Source organism: Patagioenas fasciata, chromosome 7 (genome assembly GCF_037038585.1).
Source record: "Patagioenas fasciata isolate bPatFas1 chromosome 7, bPatFas1.hap1, whole genome shotgun sequence".
NCBI lineage: Eukaryota > Metazoa > Chordata > Aves > Columbiformes > Columbidae > Patagioenas > Patagioenas fasciata.
The window spans coordinates 667961-686808 of NC_092526.1; the positions used below are offsets into that span (position 1 = coordinate 667961).

General features: G+C 52.0%; 2 protein-coding genes across 6 annotated transcripts in view; one reads left to right on the plus strand and one right to left on the minus strand.

Annotated features, from left to right (window-relative positions):
- Nucleotides 1–4197, plus strand: part of WDSUB1 (WD repeat, sterile alpha motif and U-box domain containing 1) — a 28388-nt gene extending 24191 nt beyond the window's left edge. The window contains exon 12 of the transcript XR_010651582.2: nt 603–4197. The gene's annotated coding sequence lies outside the window, so the exon portion shown is untranslated. The remainder of the gene's footprint in view (nt 1–602) is intronic.
- TANC1 (tetratricopeptide repeat, ankyrin repeat and coiled-coil containing 1) overlaps nt 1–18848 on the minus strand; it is a 73094-nt gene that overhangs the window by 4365 nt on the left and 49881 nt on the right. For all 5 annotated transcript variants that reach the window (XM_065841251.2, XM_071810635.1, XM_065841250.2 and 2 more), the window contains 14 exons: nt 18125–18406; nt 17177–17310; nt 15136–15367; nt 13957–14123; nt 11293–11900; nt 8590–8698; nt 8251–8373; nt 7126–7362; nt 6434–6601; nt 4288–4366; nt 3348–3481; nt 2783–2906; nt 2492–2667; nt 868–1000 (listed from right to left, as the gene is read on the minus strand). In XM_065841251.2, the coding sequence (XP_065697323.1) occupies nt 868–1000; nt 2492–2667; nt 2783–2906; nt 3348–3481; nt 4288–4366; nt 6434–6601; nt 7126–7362; nt 8251–8373; nt 8590–8698; nt 11293–11900; nt 13957–14123; nt 15136–15367; nt 17177–17310; nt 18125–18406 (2706 nt within the window). The remainder of the gene's footprint in view (nt 1–867; nt 1001–2491; nt 2668–2782; nt 2907–3347; nt 3482–4287; nt 4367–6433; nt 6602–7125; nt 7363–8250; nt 8374–8589; nt 8699–11292; nt 11901–13956; nt 14124–15135; nt 15368–17176; nt 17311–18124; nt 18407–18848) is intronic.

Here is an 18848-nt window from a genome sequence, read left to right on the forward strand (position 1 = left end):
GTAGATACTCCACCTGCATGGAACTATGATGAGTGTGTGCGCATGTATTTAAAGTACATATATATATCCATACCTGCCCCCTCGTGCCCCACACAGACAGCAGCCAGATGTTACACGGTCCAGTTCATTTCCCCCCTGCTCTAAAGCCAGTACAGACTAGAACAGAATCACAGAACTGTTGTGGTTGGAGAAGACCTTTAGGATCATGGAGTCCACCCATAACCCAGCGCTGTCCCATGTCCTGAGAACCTCATGTCCGTCTGTCCGACCCTCCAGGGATGGTGACTCCACCACTGCCCTGGGAAAGTTCAGGCCTAAGTACAGGACCCATATTTGATCATATGTAGCACCCAAACAGAAATAAGCGATGATTTAAAGGTACTACAGTTTCAATAATTATCATGTACACAGCTGCACCATCTACTTGCCTACTGATAACACATGATTTGGACATATGTACAGGTCTTGGACCCTTTGCAGAAATGTACAATTTTATACTTTATTTAAATGTAAATCTTCTTAATCTAAATTGGTAATAGTGCCAGAATTAAATATGACTAACAGCATAATGATCATTTTCTTGTTTAACTATATCATGATAGAGTAACCACATAGGACTGACTCCTCCGGACCTCATTGACAAATCAAAGAAAGCAACAGGATAAAACTACTTGCATTTCCTCCTTTCTGACTCAAGTCCTGAGTGCCCGCCTTTGAAAGAGTTGGATTGCCCTGGATGGCACCTGCAAACCACACACCCTGCCAACACCTGGTGCGTTTCCAGGCACACTTCACCTCCTTCGCCCACGCAGCAGCTCTGGCAGCACACACTCCGTGGTCTCCCCGAGAACACGCGGCTTCACTCACCCAGTTTGGCTCCTTTCCTCAGCAGCGTGACCACCACCGCCGTGTTGCGACAGCCGATGGCTCTGTCCAGCGGCCGCATCCCGCTGTGGTCGACGTGCTCGATCGTTGCTCCTTTCTCTACCAAATACTGCACCTGCAAGAAGAAACAGGACAGCCTGAGACACTGGTTTTGGTAGGAGAGGCAGAACAGTGAAATACTGAAGCTACAACCTCATCTTCCTGGAAGCACACCGAGCCCATAGTACGCTAACGCCACTTTAAAACCGCTGCAGACACGAGTGTCCGGGAGTCCCTCGGTCCCCAGCAGGACAGACGTTCCTGCTTGGACACCCGGTGTCACCCAGAAACGCCCCCGGCCGCAGGAACAGCCCCGGGATGCAACTTCTGGCAAAAGTCAGTTACAGGCAGCACCAAATCTAAGGGCTGATTTACAACTTCAAGTTAATTCTGACTAAGGGAGAATGGGACTTGACGTGCTATAGCAAGTTGTACTGTAGAGCAGCATCTCTATTCAAGAGCTGCTGTTTGCAGCAGGGCGCTGCGCATGTGAACTCCACAAAGCGCTGGAGAGCCCGCGCTTGCCGTTCTTCCCGCAGCCGGGGAGCTCTGTCTGCAGACCTGAGCGGGTCCTTCCAGGCGCCTGGCGGAACCCGCAGCCCTGTCTGGTCAGGCGCCTGAACTGTGCTCAGCAGCAGAGCTTTGGAGCAGGAGAACAAAAACACACAATCACTTCAAATATCTGTGATTTTAAAGATACACAGGATTCTAAATCACAGGCTTTAAACTTATTGTACACTTTTGATGTCAGTTGCATGCATGGTCCATTTCAGATTCAGAAACATTTCACCTAAAATGCCTTAAATTCTTGTAACATTTATTACAGAGGAAGAAGGTCGTATGTAAGAAAGGTACAGGACTGAAAAAGGAACTTCAGTTGTTGCCCCATTTCTGAAATGGCCTGTGGAACAAACTGAGAAAAAATGAATTTACACCTCTGGTCTTGTATTTGCACATCAATAGGCCGGACAGTCACACCGGGATGCGCTCAGTGCCATCTCTGCAGGACAAAAAGCGTCAGGATTTCTGACAGTTCTCTCCCCATAATGCAAAGAATGCAGGATACCTATTAAAGACAAGTAATGCTGCCCGGGGATGGGGAAGCAAAATCTTTGTGCATTTCATCTCCTCTGGCATTGCTCTTCTTGCTCCACCTCTCCCCAGGGTCTGTGCTGCACTGCGCACGGGCCCTGCCAGGTCAGTTACCTGGGCAGCCTTACAGAGCCTGAACAAGACATGTATCTGCCTTTCACGTCCCGCAGGCTGTGTTTTTATTCCAGTTTGATCCAACACAGGAATTGTAAATGCTACTTTTTATTGAGATTTAAAACTCTTACGATGAAGTGCAACAGCACACTGTAAAACATCATGGCATAATGCTGGACTTCACCACAACCACCTTGGTTCTAGAAAATGCTTTTCTGAGTAAGTGCTGCACTGCACTCACGATGCTCACAGTGCTGGCTACTCCCTCCAATTTCCTTTCTGTTTTGGTTGGCAGTATTTTTTCTAAGCTTTGTTTTGTATTCAGTACATGCTTAGTTTTTCTGCTGTTCGTTCTACTTACGATATCGGCTTCTCCATAAAACGCTGCCAGGTCCAGGGGCGTTCGTCCGTTTTTGTCTGTCTGATCAGTTGTTGCTCCTTTCTCGACCAAATACTGAACCACGTCCCTGTGCCCTTTCAGACAGGCCCAGCTCAACGCGGTCAGTCCTTCTTTGTCCACAGATGAAATAGCTGCACCTGCAAAATTAAAACAACTTTTGTTATGAAGATGTCCTGTTCAATAGGCAAAGCTACCCAGCTCATGCAGTCTCTAGCACAGCTGCGCTGCCTCGAACCACTATTTCTTTTCTACCTTCAGAAAGCAGAAATTCCACAGTGCTCAGATGTCCTTCACAAGAAGCCACCATAAGTGGAGTTCGGCCTTGCTTGTCGCTCAAATTCACATCAGACCCGTGCTCCACTAGGAGTTCGGCAATCTGGAACGGAAAATGGCCATTTAAAAATAAACTGGCAGATCTGAATTTCAGTCATAATAGCAAGATCTTTTAAGGAAGAGGACTAAGGTGTTATTTATAGCAATCCCTGAGAAACCCCGTGCAACTCAGGTCTAAACTGCGTGCAGCCCGGGGCTGTCCTGGGAGACCCCGGGGTTCTCCACCAACACTGCAGCAGTGCAGGGGATCTGAAATTGCCTCTGTTCTCGCTCTTGGAAACAAAATATTTAAACTCCCATGTATTACTTTTCAGGTACACTATAACTAAGGCTGTCGTGTGGCCAATGCACATTCGAAGCCTTTTTAACTTATTTAAAGTGATACAAAGTGAGCCTCTGAACACGACCCTTAGAGGTTGGTGCAAACGCGTGTAAGAAACCGCGCAGGGCGTTGGAGAGGCCGAGAGGGGAGCGCGGTGCTGACCTGGCGGTGTCCGTGGCGCACGGCGCAGCACAGCGGGGGGGCGCCGCGCCGGTTGCTCCTGCCCGCGCCCGCGCCGCGCTCCAGCAGCAGCTCACACACGTCCAGCTTCCCCCGGCCCGCCGCGGCTGTCAGGGCTGAACACACACAGCGTCACCGAGCGCCCCGCGCCCCCGAAACCCCGCCGTTCCAACTGCGCTGCTCCGTGAGGTCCGCCTCACTGCTCCTGGACTGACCTCAGTCGGAATCAAGTTAGATCAGTGTGCCACAGGCATTCTCTGGCTAGTAAAAACATGAGTCTCAAAGATAACGACTGCATCGTGCACAGTTTGTACGTTCACAGGAATCTTTATGAATATTTTGGGTAAGCCCACCAGCCGGAGGCGGTTCTGCTTCTCCACTGTGTGAAGAGGCTACTGGCAATCATTACAAGAGACCATTTTCGCTCCTGCTTGTGCCATCTCAGCTGTTCAATGAAACCAAGACACAAGATGGTAAAAAAGCTGCAGGCTGCCCCGTTTACAGTCTGTCTGTAAAAAACACGCGGCATTTCCCATCCGTGCGAAGGCCGCCTCACAGCCACTGCCCCGCCAGGCAGAGGACGCCACCGCCCGGCTTCTCCTGGAAACCAACATTGACAAAATCCTCAACAGGCAACCCTATGAAGCTCTGCACTGAAGCCTGGAGCACTGTATGTCCACAGACTAATTTCTATTTAATTAGGAAGTCAGTAATGTACAGTAATTTTAATACACAATAACTCTTCAATATATGAGATGAGTAGATGTAATAAGTTAAAAACCTCTGTACTTACAAACTGCATTTCATCATTAAAACTGCTATTTTCCCATGACTATTATGACAGAAAATGTTAAAAATCAAAATGTAATACTCTTACTTCTTAAATGAGCAACTCAGTTAGCAAATAGGAGAACATACATACCCGTTTCTCCCCACAAGGCATCGGTGTCGTTGATGTCTATCCCGTGGTCCTTCTCCGCTGTCAAGAGGTAACAAACCACCTGTCAAAAACAGAGACGCAGGGTCACAAACCCACCCGTGGTCACGACAGGAAAAGCTGTACAACACGGGAGATTGTTTCTCTCCTAATGCATGTGAATCAGTTAAAATTCATATTGCTCGTAGTCCATCAAAGCAAGTTCAGCAGGATTTTAGTACAACTTAATAAAATGTTATTGCAACTATTAATAGTTTAAAAACAAGCCCAGTGCCCTTCTGTTAATTGGTTCAGGGTGTTTTCATGATGATTTAATGAGCTCCTATGTGACCTACATACACCAGAATCAGCCAGACAAAGCCCAGCCTGAGCAGCGAGGCAGCCCAGTTCAGCGAGAACGCTCCAGATTGTCCACGACAGCGGGAGAAGGAGACACCATTCGCATACATCTTGTAGAACAGCAGCTCCTCTGTTCCTCCTTTTACACGGTTTATATCTTAGCCTTTTTCCAAATGGTTCAAGCATGCATTGTTATCTGCTGACGTTTACACTTCAGACAAGTTAAAAATGAAGCTGTGCTGTGCTCCTATTTCATTCAGGAAATCTCTGCTTTGTAACCACCTGCTAGTGAGAGACCTTAGAATTCCAGTATCTCCTGGGGGCTGTTTGGAGCGGGCAGGGTGGCCGAGGGGATGCAGGGTGGCTGGTGGGGGACAGGGTGGCCGGTGGGGGACAGGATGGCCGAGGGGATGCAGGGTGGCCGGTGGGGGACAGGGTGGCCGGTGGGGGACAGGGTGGCCGAGGGGATGCAGGGTGGCTGGTGGGGGACAGGGTGGCCGGTGGGGGACACAGGGTGGCCGAGGGGACACAGGGTGGCCGGTGGGGGACAGGGTGGCCGAGGCTGCGGAGCAGGGAGGGCAGAGTTGCGCCAACGAAACCCGTGGTGCCACGGGCAGAGGCACAGGCAGGAAAGGACAAAGTCCAGAGGCACCCTCAGCCTGTATGAGAAGTGTTGTACACAGTGTACGGAGATTCTAAAGTTAAAATGCTATAATTTATTTGAAATTCATTAAACAGACAGGTCTTTTTTCCAACTAAGAAGAATTAGGCTTCTTAGTGTCCTAAAATGGAAAAAGACGGACATTTTCAGGTAAGTATTTGTGATTAATTTAACCTATTTTGCTGATACTCAGGAGCTGACTGCTTTCATTGAATCAGTGGATACCACCGAAGGGCTTTTCTGAGAGTGAAGGAATTATCTGTAAATTCAAGTTAATCATAGTTCAGAATCCTCAAATTTACATTGTGAGACAGTGACAGCTTATGTATCATACCATACGTTAACTGCACACAGACACTTCTGTGTTTGAATAATGTAAACAACTTCAAAGATCAGATTCTTGATCTTATAGCAATTGAAAAACAGAATTAGAGCCAGTAACTATTAAATGGCTTTATGGAGTAGATTTTAAGTTCCCGTTGTGGCACATCACTTGTAACACACACAGGAAACTCCACCAGCCTGAGCAGTGTGATCTCTACTCAAGTATCTTTGCTTACTGATCACTTCATATCAAGGTTAAGATTTATTTTCCCAGTGAACACAAGACATCCTTGTATTACCTACATCTCTAAAGCATTCCGAGTATATGTTTACTCCCAGTGTTCCTTTTACTGAATCATCTTGTAATGCTGGCAAACACTTCGTCATGAACATGCAGACAATCCCACATTTCTGCTGTGACCTTAAGCTAAGTCTGAACCTTGACCTGTGCAGCAGGTTAAAAAGTGCCAGCACGTGCAATATACAGTTTGTTATACTATGAAAAACCAGTTCGACCTAACGCAGACACATCCTGGGGTGGATCGCTGACACAGAACAGCAGCGTTGCCACAGAGACCTGGGACAACTTCCAAGCAGACGGAAAGTTACACATAAAACAAATCCTGAAGCAAATATGTTATTGGATAATTAAGTACAGCATTTAAAAGAGCAGCTACAAATGTGTAAACTACTTCAAATGTCAAAAGTTTCAACAGTTCTGCTTTTAAAAGCAGAACTTCTTTTAAAAACAGCTGCAAGCCCTGCTGCACAATTCGGACGGATCCCACAGAGGTGGGGCGAGCGCACCTGGCCGTGTCCCATGCTGGCGGCCGCCGTCAGCGCCTGCTGCAGCACCTGCCTCCTGCGCGGGGCCGCGGCGCCCCAGAGAGCCAGCAGGAACTGCAGGACGTCGCGGTGCCCTCGCAGCGCGCTGTGCACCAGCGCACACTGCCCCTTCTTGTCCACGCAGTCAGCCTGCGGGGGGAGAAACGTGCAGAGTGAACAGCGGTGCAGGGAACGGCCCTGAGAGCGGCTCCTGCGAGCCACGGGCCGGCTCCTGCAGGGGGCAAGGAGAGGGGCTGGGGCCAAGCAGCCGCCCCTCGTCCCCGGGAGGGCGGTGGAGACATTAGTCCTGGACTAACTCCGAACACATGCAGGACACGAAGGCGCTCGGAGCAGTCAGCACAGGTTTACGGGGGAACCACGCTTAACCGACCCGGCAGCCTCCGGTGAGCCGGTGCCGTGGCGACGGGCAGGGCCGCGGTGTCTGCCCCAGCTCAGCGAGGCCTCCGGCACCGTCCCACGACACTCCACGTTATGCGAGGTTACGCAAGTGCAGCGAGGTGCACCCAAAACGGGCCGAGCGGATGGGCCAGAGGCTGTGATCAGTGGACCGAGTCTACGTATGTTAACTGTATAATGATGTAATCAATGACAGTTTTCTTATGCCTTTGCGTGATTTTCTGGTTGCACATCCCGCAGTCCGTGCACCAGCTCACCTTTGCACCTTTCTTGCACAACAGCGACACGATGCTCAAGTGACCCGCAGCGGCTGCGTAACTCAGGGCCGTCATCCCGTTCTCCGAAGCTCCATCTATAGCAGCTCCAAATTCTAGCAAGAGAGTGACCACTTCTTCATGTCCCAGGTGCGACTGAACACACAGCACCGGAGCGTTGTTTAGTACTTCAGTCCTGTAGTTCACATTTGCTCCTGCCAAGATCAGCAGCCGACTCACCTAAAATTTAATGTAAAAAAAAAAATTTAATTCAGATATTTCTGAATTTATGAAGAGACTTTAACATCTTGACTCAGGTACTCACAGATTACTCTCTAATTTTGATGCAGATTTTCTTGGCAGACATTGACTTTATCACATATATAGCAATATGGAAGTTTAAAATAATCAGTTAGCAAACAGATCACTGAATTACTGACCTACGAACACCTAACAGGAGACTCACTGCTTCCCTGGAATTGAGATTCGCTGCTCTCTCACCACAATTCCATCTGCGTCACTTGCTACTGCTCTGCAGATTCACGCAGCAGCAGCATCGACTCCATTAGTAAAGAACCAGATTGCATAAAGAACAACGTCAGTAACTACGAGAGCCGCGTGTGTGTGCACGCACACACCGATCTCCAATCAAAGGCTTAGCAGTTGGCTAAAACTGCAACTCGTCGGCTTCCATTTCCTTATCCACAACCCTGGGATTCAAGTAATAGTGCTGAGTTCTGACATCCCTTTGCTCTCACAGTATTTCCCCTTTTACAGTACCCTTGATACTTCCCCACAGCAGAAAACACGGCTGAAAACAAACACGTCTGTCCGGCCGTTGGGAGGTGCATCTGAGCCCCGAAAACGCAGCCGCACACCTGTCTGTGCCACCGAGCGGCTACACCGGGCCGGGGTGAAACCTTCCCGTCAGAACGAGCAAGGGAAACCGCCTTGGACTTTCAACAACAGCTTAAAAAAGCACAGGAAGGCTTGTTCTAAAGGGGTTTGTCACAGGTGACAGTGGTGGCTTTTCTCCTTCCGGAGGGTTGCAGGAGTTGGATGGTTCATCAACAGCCACAGGCAGAGCGGCAGACCAGCGCTGGCTGCACACGACCGCTGCTCCCCTACCTTCACGTTGGGTGTGTAGATGTTCCGCAGAGAGGCCAGGGCGGCAGACAGCCCCTCGGTGCTGTAACCGACCCACAGCGCCTGCAGATGGCTGGAAGAAATCCCAGTCCTTTTACTGAGGCCCTACGGGAATGACACAACAGGAAATCTCTCTGTAGGATTAGAAATGCTATTTATATCCATATCTCATCAGTATAAAGAGAAGTAGTGATTTTGTTTGTTAGCACTACCAAGTATTTTGCGTAAGCTTCCAACAAATTATCAAAGCAACGCAGAGGAGAATCTTTAGGACACATTAATACGAACAGATCATCAAACCTATTAAGCTGTAAGCTTTACCTTAAAAATGTGAGCTTTAAGTATATGATGGCCAAGTTCCATAGTTTGTTGGCGGTTTAACTTTCCTTCTTGTCGAGAAAACATGAAAGCCAAGAGAGCATGCCCGCTCCTAGCAAAGGATGAAGAGAGGTCTGCTGTTAACACTGTGCTCGAGGGAGCGCCCGACGCCCAGCACCGCGCCTGTCAGGCTAGGAAGCACAGCGCTACAGCTGAACTAAATCCTTCCGGGACAAAGTAACGCAACGGCAGAGCGCAAAGCTGAAGCACACTGGTGATATTTCTGCCCGTCAGACCCGGGACACCCGTGTGCATCCCGCTCATCGCTCCGCCACAAACCGCAGGCTCCTCACATAAACCCGATGCTCTCAGAAGCAAAAGACCTGAATCCTTTGAAATTTGAGATACAGTGTGTACTTAGTAACTCTACATCTACATTGGTCGGTGGTCGGTGTTCTGGTAACTGTGGAAATGGCATAACCCCGGGAAGACAAGGTTCCTACACCCTATACAATAATAAGACTATATACTGGAACTGGACAATTAATGGTATGCTAATTAGACTGTTCTTCTGGGGATAAAGCTGTGGGGGGCTTCTTGCCCCAGCTTTTCAAACCCAACGGTGCTAAGCAGGACGGGGCCACACGCGGGTTCTGTCAGAGCGGGGGCTCCGGAACGCGCCCGCAGCCCCGGCCCCTGGCGCTGCTGCACCCCCTGCTGCTGCACCCCCTGCTGCTGCACCCGCCGCTGCTGCACCCCCTGCTGCTGCAACCCCTGCTGCTGCACCCCCCGCTGCTGCAACCCCTGCTGCTGCACCCGCCGCTGCTGCACCCCCTGCTGCTGCACCCGCCGCTGCTGCATCCCCTGCTGCTGCACCCGCCGCTGCTGCACCCCCTGCTGCTGCACCCCCTGCTGCTGCACCCCCTGCTGCTGCACCCGCCGCTGCTGCACCCGCCGCTGCTGCAACCCCTGCTGCTGCACCCCCTGCTGCTGCACCCCCTGCTGCTGCACCCGCCGCTGCTGCATCCCCTGCTGCTGCACCCGCCGCTGCTGCATCCCCTGCTGCTGCACCCGCCGCTGCTGCACCCCCGGCTGCTGCAACCCCTGCTGCTGCACCCCCTGCTGCTGCAACCCCTGCTGCTGCACCCGCCGCTGCTGCAACCCCTGCTGCTGCACCCCCTGCTGCTGCACCCGCCGCTGCTGCACCCCCTGCTGCTGCAACCCCTGCTGCTGCACCCCCTGCTGCTGCACCCGCCGCTGCTGCATCCGCCGCTGCTGCAACCCCTGCTGCTGCACCCCCTGCTGCTGCACCCGCCGCTGCTGCACCCCCTGCTGCTGCACCCCCTGCTGCTGCACCCGCCGCTGCTGCACCCCCTGCTGCTGCACCCCCTGCTGATGCACCCGCCGCTGCTGCACCCCCTGCTGCTGCACCCCCTGCTGCTGCACCCGCCGCTGCTGCACCCCCTGCTGCTGCACCCGCCGCTGCTGCAACCCCTGCTGCTGCACCCGCCGCTGCTGCAACCCCTGCTGCTGCACCCGCCGCTGCCGCAACCCCTGCTGCTGCACCCGCCGCTGCTGCACCCCCTGCTGCTGCACCCCCTGCTGCTGCACCCCCTGCTGCTGCAACCCCTGCTGCTGCACCCGCCGCTGCTGCATCCGCCGCTGCTGCAACCGCCGCTGCTGCAACCCCTGCTGCTGCAACCCCTGCTGCTGCAACCACTGCTGCACCTGCCGCTGCTGCACCCCCTGCTGCTGCAACCCCTGCTGCTGCACCCGCCGCTGCTGCTCCCGCCGCTGCTGCTCCCGCCGCTGCAACCCCTGCTGCTGCACCCCCTGCTGCTGCACCCGCCGCTGCTGCACCCCCTGCTGCTGCACCCCCTGCTGCTGCACCCGCCGCTGCTGCACCCGCCGCTGCTGCACCCCCTGCTGCTGCACCCCCTGCTGCTGCACCCCCTGCTGCTGCACCCCCTGCTGCTGCACCCCCTGCTGCACCCGCCACTGCTGCACCCGCCACTGCTGCACCCCCTGCTGCTGCACCCCTTGCTGCTGCTGCACCCCCTGCTGCTGCACCCCTTGCTGCTGCTGCACCCCTTGCTGCTGCACCCGCTGCAGCGCGCTGCCCGGAGCACTTCACACGTCAGCATTGTTTGTGCTTTGGGGAAAACACAGAAATAAAACCCTGAAGAATGTGAAAAAAAATGGAAGATGCAGAATGTGAGAATGTGCATGAACAATAACAGCTTATTGTTTCCAGTTTCACTAATTCGTGGTCTCTCAGTCAAAGAAGGTGAGACTGATCAAACTGAAACAAGGCTACATGGATATCACGACAGAAGACAATGTCTTTACATTTATGTTTAGAAGACCCCAAACGATCTGTTTCTTCTGTCCCTGCACTCTAAATAGACGAGGTGTGGCTGCACATAATTCTTAACAATCTTGTTATATTAATAACATAATACTCTCATTTCCCCGTGAAGGCAACAAAGTCGAATGCAAATTTGCAAATTCTACAAAGTTAATTATTCATTGTAACCTCTCATACTTCTGGTCCAGTCGACCTCTACATATATAGAAGTTTTCATTTTGGAAAATTAGGTGCGCTTGTATTTTAACACTACTCTGTCCTCTCACTAATTGTTGCAACCAGTTACATAGAATGTAATTGCACTTATCCGGACATGGCTGACTGCAGGTTTCACCCACCTTGGCTCACACAAGAAGTCGGTGTTTTCACCCTCTGCTCTCCAAACGAGCCACTCCCTGAAGGAAGGGTGGCAGAACATCCGTGTCTTGTCACGTCTTTTGACCAGGAAACACGAGAGGGTTTCCATCCTCTGGCTGAAGTCCTCCCATTGCTGCTCGCCACGGATCTGCCCTGCGTTAATAGCCTGGAAAATCTGCTCATCTGTCAGGGGGTGCAGGGAGGCCAGCGCCACGTTTAGTATTGGCAGGGCTCGCTCAAAAGCAGAGTTTGTCATGAACTTCATGTTGCACTGCAGTAAGTACAGCTCTGACAGAGACACCGGCACAACCTTGTAGCTTGCGCTTTTGATTACTAAGTGACCTTTTTGGAAAAGATCCAGAGTGAGTTTCAAATAGAGATAAGATCCCAGGCTCCTCGTGATCAAGTGGTTACTCACTTTCCCAATAACAGCTGCATCAGCTTTTCCATTTAAAGATATGTTGTTCACAATTTCCTGGCTGTTATTTATTCTGTACTGAATATAAGCATTCAAGTCATCGTGAATTTCTTTGTTGTCTGGAAAGTTGTCCAGAGATACTGCGATAAAGGGCAGGGAACTCACCACCTCCTGTGAGGGGAGAAAAGGAGACAGAAGGAAACAACACAGGCATTGCAGCGCTCCAGCACTGAGAACAACGCACCTCTGCTGCACCTCTCTGCCGCAGTGAGCACCAGACAGGGAAAAAGAAATCCAGTACCTACGGAACAGCTTTACAAACATTGTCCCCTGATAACGGATAGAACGATATTTCTACAGCTCATCATTTTTCATTGGAAGGTCTCAAATATTTTAATGAGCAAGCTCAGCAAGGCAACCGAAGGGAACGAGCTGCAGAAATGAAAACTTCACAGCTAAGGGAACAGAAAAGAGTTGCCAGAGTTGGACCATAAAACAGGCCCGGGAAAGAGGGGAGGTAGGAGGAGTCATGATTTATAGGAGGCATGATTTATTAAGAAATATTACAATTGACAGGAGAGAAAATAATCTCATTGTTACATCTTCCAGTAACCATGTCCCAGAGAGGCACCAGCCACACATCTACAGCCCCTTTAGTTTCAGGTAAGTACCAACCATGGCACAGACACTTCACCGGCTTCGCCTGAACACCGGTTCGTGGTACATGGAACACATTTATGTTTATGTGAATAAAGATCCAAAAGAACCTCTTAGATAGCGTCATGCATCAGAAGGGTTTAACAAACTTCCAACAATGCCACAGCACACAAAAAAGATCTTTCTATCCCACTCTGGATCTCAGCAAGCTGAAGAGTCAGGCTGGCGCGGGTTCCAGCGACAGCGGCAGCCTGCCGACGGAGAGAGCGCTGCCGCAGGAATCCCTTCTATGTAACAATGGGCAGCAAAGGCTTCCAGTCGGGGCGGCAAGAGCCAGGGCTGGAGCTGCACAGTGGCACGGTCGGGACAGTGGCACCCTGCCCCTGCTGGTGCTTCGCACCGCTGCCCAGCTGTGAGCACAGCTGTCAGCACATCGGCCACAGCACTGGAGCCAGCCGCCAGTGGTGTCCAGCTGTGCTCACAGCTGTCAGCACATCTGCAGCAGCATCGGGGGCATCTGCCAGCAGTGGACAGCTGTGATCACAGCTGTCAACACATCTGCAGCAGCACCGGGGCCATCTGCCAGCAGTGGACAGCTGTGCTCACAGCTGTCAACACATCTGCAGCAGCACTGGGGCCATCTGCCAGCAGTGCCCAGCTGTGAGTACAGCTGTCAGCCCGTGTGCAGCAGCACTGGAGCCAGCTGCCAGCTGTGCCCAGCTGTGCTCAGAACAGCTGTCCGCTTGTGCACAGCAGCACTGGAGCCAGCTGCCAGCTGTGCCCAGCTGTGCTCAGAACAGCTGCCCGGAGCAGAGCGCAGCCCCGCACGCTCCTGTGGCGCAGGGACACCGAGCGCTGCCGGAACATCGAGGGGCTGTCTCAGCGTGAAAGACTAAAGCAGACACACCTGCTTTAAACTAGTAGGCGACTATCTTAAGACAGCCTGACTAGTGCTGGAAAGAAAGCCAGAACCTAGTTCAGAACTCTGCTGTCCAGTTCAGAAAACGGGAATTCTGCATGGGAATTTCTGCCAGTCTCTCTCAGCTGCTCCATCGCAGTAAAACGCTTTAACCACGAGTCCTGGGGCTGTTTTTTTCCAGGGGCAGCAAACAGATGAAGAGATGCAGAGAGATCTATCTATAGCAATATCATCAACACAGACAGTAAAACTGTGGCTTATCTCTTCTTAAATAGTGAAAATCCAGAGTTTAATACTCCAACAAGTAAACACCAAAGGGAAAATTCACTATGGCCTTCTAATTACTGTCATTTTTTTGAAGCTTTCAATCACCCATTTGCCCACTTCTCTCTAGAGGACAAGGAAGCATACCCTGATTCCACCACCTGCATCATGAATTCTAGCACACTCAAGAAGGTGATTCGGAACAGAAAAGGCCGCCAATATCACACCTGTGCACTGTGCAGAAACACGCAAGGAAGGGAGGAAAAAACCCCAGAGACTTTACTTGGAATTTCTCTAAAAGTACTGCTTTTCGTAATAGTGCAGCTGCACCAACATAAAAGATCACTTAGTCTTCGAGGTAAGGAAAACGTTGCAAGGTGTTCTTACCTGTAAGTTGGTTCTTACAGTCACAATGAGCTTCAGCCACGGAGGAAACTTAGAGATTATGTTTGTGATAAATGAAGAAAGCGTGTCACCATAATCGGGTTTATGAAATTCAGCATCATTTAAACCGTCTATCAAAATTATGTAGTCTTCCTCGGGAATCTTCCCCTCTGAAAGATGAAAATAAAAAAGCAAAGGGTGAACACAAATTCCCCTATTCAGTGACATATCCCTGAACTTTGAACATCAAGAAATACAAACGTATCTTTATGCACAGCAATACATTTCTATGGCAGTTAAGCATTGTTTAGGAGATTAAAAACAACATTAGGAGATACAAGACAACAATGCCATAAAATGCTAAGTGGTGGAAGCAAGCTCTTGAAACAGTGGCTTTTACTGTGCTCTTGTGGATCTATTTCTCAACTGACTTTAAAAGAGTTAAAAGAGTAAACAAGGCCATTAACATTAAGAGATAAGAGATGCATGGGTATGAGAAGAGGGCCATGTATAGATAGGTTGCTTAAGCCACTAGTTAACATGGGTTTTAATTATTAGCTGTTTACTTAAAACTTATCCTGTATTGTACGTACTGAACAAAAAAAGTTTACAAACTGCAAAAACCACGAGGGCAACTCCAGAGCTGCGAAGCCCTTCCGGCGGGGTGACACCGGCTCCGCCCACACACAGCCCCTCCCTCCCGCCGCGCGCTGGGAGCCGCTGTCGGCAAGGGGCAGCTTGCCAGGTCTGCCAGGTGTCACACGGCTCCTTGGCGAACTGCCGCACCCGTTCTAAAAGCCAGCAGAAAGCACATCCGCCTTGCAGGGGCTTAGGCACAGAAGACAAAGACGACTGAAACAACTCAAAAGCACCCAAAACCTAAATCCTTTAATGTAGGTGTGCCAGCCTTAACTTCAAGATACAACATCGTCCTTGAGTTTTCTAGCAAAACAAAAAAATGTAAAGTTTCCATGATCCTTAGTAAGTTTCATAGAATTTTATATTAAAATATGAAAAAACTGTTCCAAACCTGTTCCAAACAAGTACCACAACTAAGGAATCCCTTTCTCCCGGACCGTTCTGATATTTGTATTTCTCTCAGAGCACCAAAGCACACATTCTGAGATCTTTCCACCCGCTGTGCAGCTGAGGTCAGGTCGGGTGAGCTCCCGCCTCACGTACCTCTCCGGAGGAGGGCGAGCGGCTCCAGCACGCCCCGCGCGAGCGCCGCGGCCGGGTCCTGCACGCAGGAGCGCAGGCTCAGCACGCTCTGCAGCTGCGGCTCCCGCAGCAGCGCGTCCCTGTAGGCCGCCAGCTGGGCCGAGCGGCACAGCAGGGCCGCCACGCTGTGCACGAACTCCGGCACCAGGCACGTGTACGTGTTGTCAGCCTGGCAGTAGTGGTAGGCAACGACCTGGGCAAGAAGCGAAATAAAGGCATTACTCCTTCAACGCCTAAGTTGGTTATTAGTTAGTGCACTTATGATGAAGCGTTACGAGATCTGTATTTCCCCTACAGAGCGTTTTTCAGTGTTACAGCAATTATCTAACTCCACAACCGGTCATGTCAGAGACACTGAAAGGACGACATGAAAAACGGAGAAGAAATAAAAGCGGCAGATTCTGGCAGGAAAACAGTGATTTCAGTCCATCTGGAGGGGGGGTAACAGCCAGGTAACTAAAGAGCACGAGAAAAATAACTTGAAGCTCTGAATAAGCAACTTATTAGCTCTAATTTATCAACATCGTGTCACACACTGAAAGGACCCAAGGACCAATTTGATCAACATCAGGCAAAAGTAAAACAACAGCTATTAAAGACACCCTCATGTAGCAAACAGAGAAAGAGGAGAACGGGCCTTATTCTGATTACTGCGAAGGTGTGTAATACTTCTAACTGATACCAAACCACACGGAAAGCACGGTTCGCAGTACATAACAAGTTTGCTTTTCAGTGGGTTTCAAAACGTTGTTTCCAAGTAACACGCATCACTTTAATGACTGAAACAATAACGTCACGTTTTGCTCACAACTATTCCATGAATGAAGCAATTCAGATGTTGATTATTTTTACTAATTAGGAAATAAATAAAACACTTATCATAATAATCTAATGCAAAAATAGCTTCCAATTGCTTATTTCAGACTCTCAGAGTATTGAAAACGGACTACATTCAGACTCAACCTGTATCACAGAATACAGGTTATACACAGGCCAAGCACGCTGTCTTTTGGAAGGCACACAGAGCACACAGCCCCTTTTGCCAGGACAGGATCCCGACCCCCCCAACCCCCCCGGCACCGCGCAGCTGCCGCTCCCCAGAGCGCACCGCCACTCCCCAGAGCGCACCGCCGCTCCCAGGGCCCACCGCCATTCCCCAGGGCCCACCGCCGTTCCCCAGAGCCCACCGCCGCTCCTCGAGCCCACCGCCGCTCCCAGAGCCCACCGCCGCTCCCAGAGCCCACCGCCGCTCCCCAGAGCCCACCGCCGCTCCCCAGAGCCCACCGCCGCTCCGCAGAGCCCACCGCCGCTCCGCAGAGCCCACCGCCGCTCCCCAGGGCCCACCGCCGCTCCCCAGGGCCCACCGCCGCTCCCCAGAGCCCACCGCCGCTCCGCAGGGCCCACCGCCGCTCCGCAGAGCCCACCGCCGCTCCGCAGAGCCCACCGCCGCTCCCCAGGGCCCACCGCCGCTCCCCAGGGCCCACCGCCGCTCCCCAGGGCCCACCGCCGCTCCCCACGGCCCACCGCCGCTCCCAGGGCCCACCGCCGCTCCCCAGGGCCCACCGCCGCTCCCCAGGGCCCACCGCCGCTCCCCGAGCCCACCGCCGCTCCCCGAGCCCACCGCCGCTCCCCACGGCCCACCGCCGCTCCCCACGGCCCACCGCCGCTCCCAGGGCCCACCGCCGCTCCCAGGGCCCACCGCCGCTCCCCAGGGCCCACCGCCGCTCCCAGGGCCCACCGCCGCTCCCAGAGCCCACCGCCGCTCCCCAGGGCCCACCGCCGCTCCCCAGGGCCCACCGCCGCTCCCCAGGGCCCACCGCCGCTCCCCAGGGCCCACCGCCGCTCCCAGAGCCCACCGCCGCTCCCCAGGGCCCACCGCCGCTCCCCAGAGCCCACCGCCGCTCCCAGAGCCCACCGCCGCTCCCCAGGGCCCACTGCGGGCCGCGCGGTGCCGTCCCTGCCCATGGCCACGGCCACGCGTGCTGCTGGCGGCCGCGCTCACCTTCGAGGCCAGGCGCCTGGCCGCGTCCCCCCCGCGCTGCGGGCTCTCGGCGCCGGCCGGGCCGGGCACGGTCCTGCCCACGCCGGCCGGGAGCTGGCTGAAGGGAATGACCTCGGGGCTGTGGTCGCCACCCGCTGCAACGACAACAGATACCAGAGACTGGGTTTGCTGCGGAAGATCCTTCTACAGGAAAATGTCACGGAATCTCTTTGCTGCTAGAGTAAAATCTAAAACTGCACTAAAGGAAGCCTGCAGCTAGTCTGAGAAATACAGGCACGTTACAATTTTACACAATTCAACCGACTTTTAGATCAAAACTGTACAATTACTGAAATCAAAGCTATGCTGATCTGAAGAGTTTCCGTATGAAAATTATACATGTGAGGACTCATTTCAACTAACAGTTATTGCATGACTGAAATCTTGAGGAACAGAAACAATTCATTATTTATTATGACTATTATTTGAAGCGTCAGGAGGGGAAGCAGCAGTGAGGACATCACACGTCCTTCCAGCCACCGACGGGACTGGACTGTTGGGCTGACAGAAGCCTGTGGAACCCAGCAGAAGACAGAAGGGGCTTCTCCACAGCCTCACTCTTGCCCCTGCTGCAATCCTACAGAACACGTGTGGTACAGGGCAGGGGGAACCCCACCGCTTCTCTCTTTCCCAGCTAGCGGGAGAAGCAGCTCTAGCGCCGCGGCAGAGCGCAGGGACCCTGCCCGGCAGACGAGATCCTGCGGGGTCCCGCTGCGCCGCGCTTCGCCGGCTGGGCCGTGCGCTGTTACGTGGACGGCGTTTATCAGAGCACGCCATTTAACAGTTTCCTCCTCTCGCTGCAGGAAACGAGCTTTTGCTGAGTTGACGAGGCCCAACTGACCTAAACCAGCAAAGCAAACAACATCCCGACTATTGTTATCAGTACAATAACCCAAACAATATACATACTTTTGGGGGAGGAATTAGGGCTATTTGAAGCTATTTGTCTCATGCGACTCCCATGGCAGCTGAACGCCACCAGCCGTGAAATGATTGCGGTCTTCCCAAAGCCCACATTCCCGGTAATGACTGCGCCCCTGTTCTCCGCTCCATCAGTGCTCTGCAATTTCTCTTCAATCGCCTGGAACAGCCATTCTCTTCCAACAAACACTGAGTCCGTTGTTATGCTCGGAACTTCAAACAACAGCGGCTTCAGCAAAATGTCTTGAGGCTTATAGGGGACAAAATGAGCTGAGAAGAGATGGCAGGGAGAAAAGTTTGTTACAAGAAACTCGACATGCAATAAACCACCATTGTTTCAGAAGAGGATTTCATTCAGTGACTCTGTTAATAGTGTTCATCATCAGACTCCTCAGAGCTTTCATCATGGAAACAATAAAACTGATCTGCTCAGTTCAGGTCTCCCCCATAATTCCTACAATGAATTGAATTCTAGAGGAGAGAGGCTACAAATACAATTGGAGGGCTTTTTATAATTGAATTTGAGTTAATTTCTCACAGAATTCAAAAGTTCTCTTGAAAATGCATTAAGAATTCTATAAATGAGGAAGTGGCAAACATTTTTCGGTTCAGAGCCATAAATAAGTCTGATAGTACTAGATCGGTCTTCTCCCTAAACCAGAACCCTAACGACGGGCTCTTTGAGGCTGTAAGCTGGGCGCAGCACTCCGGG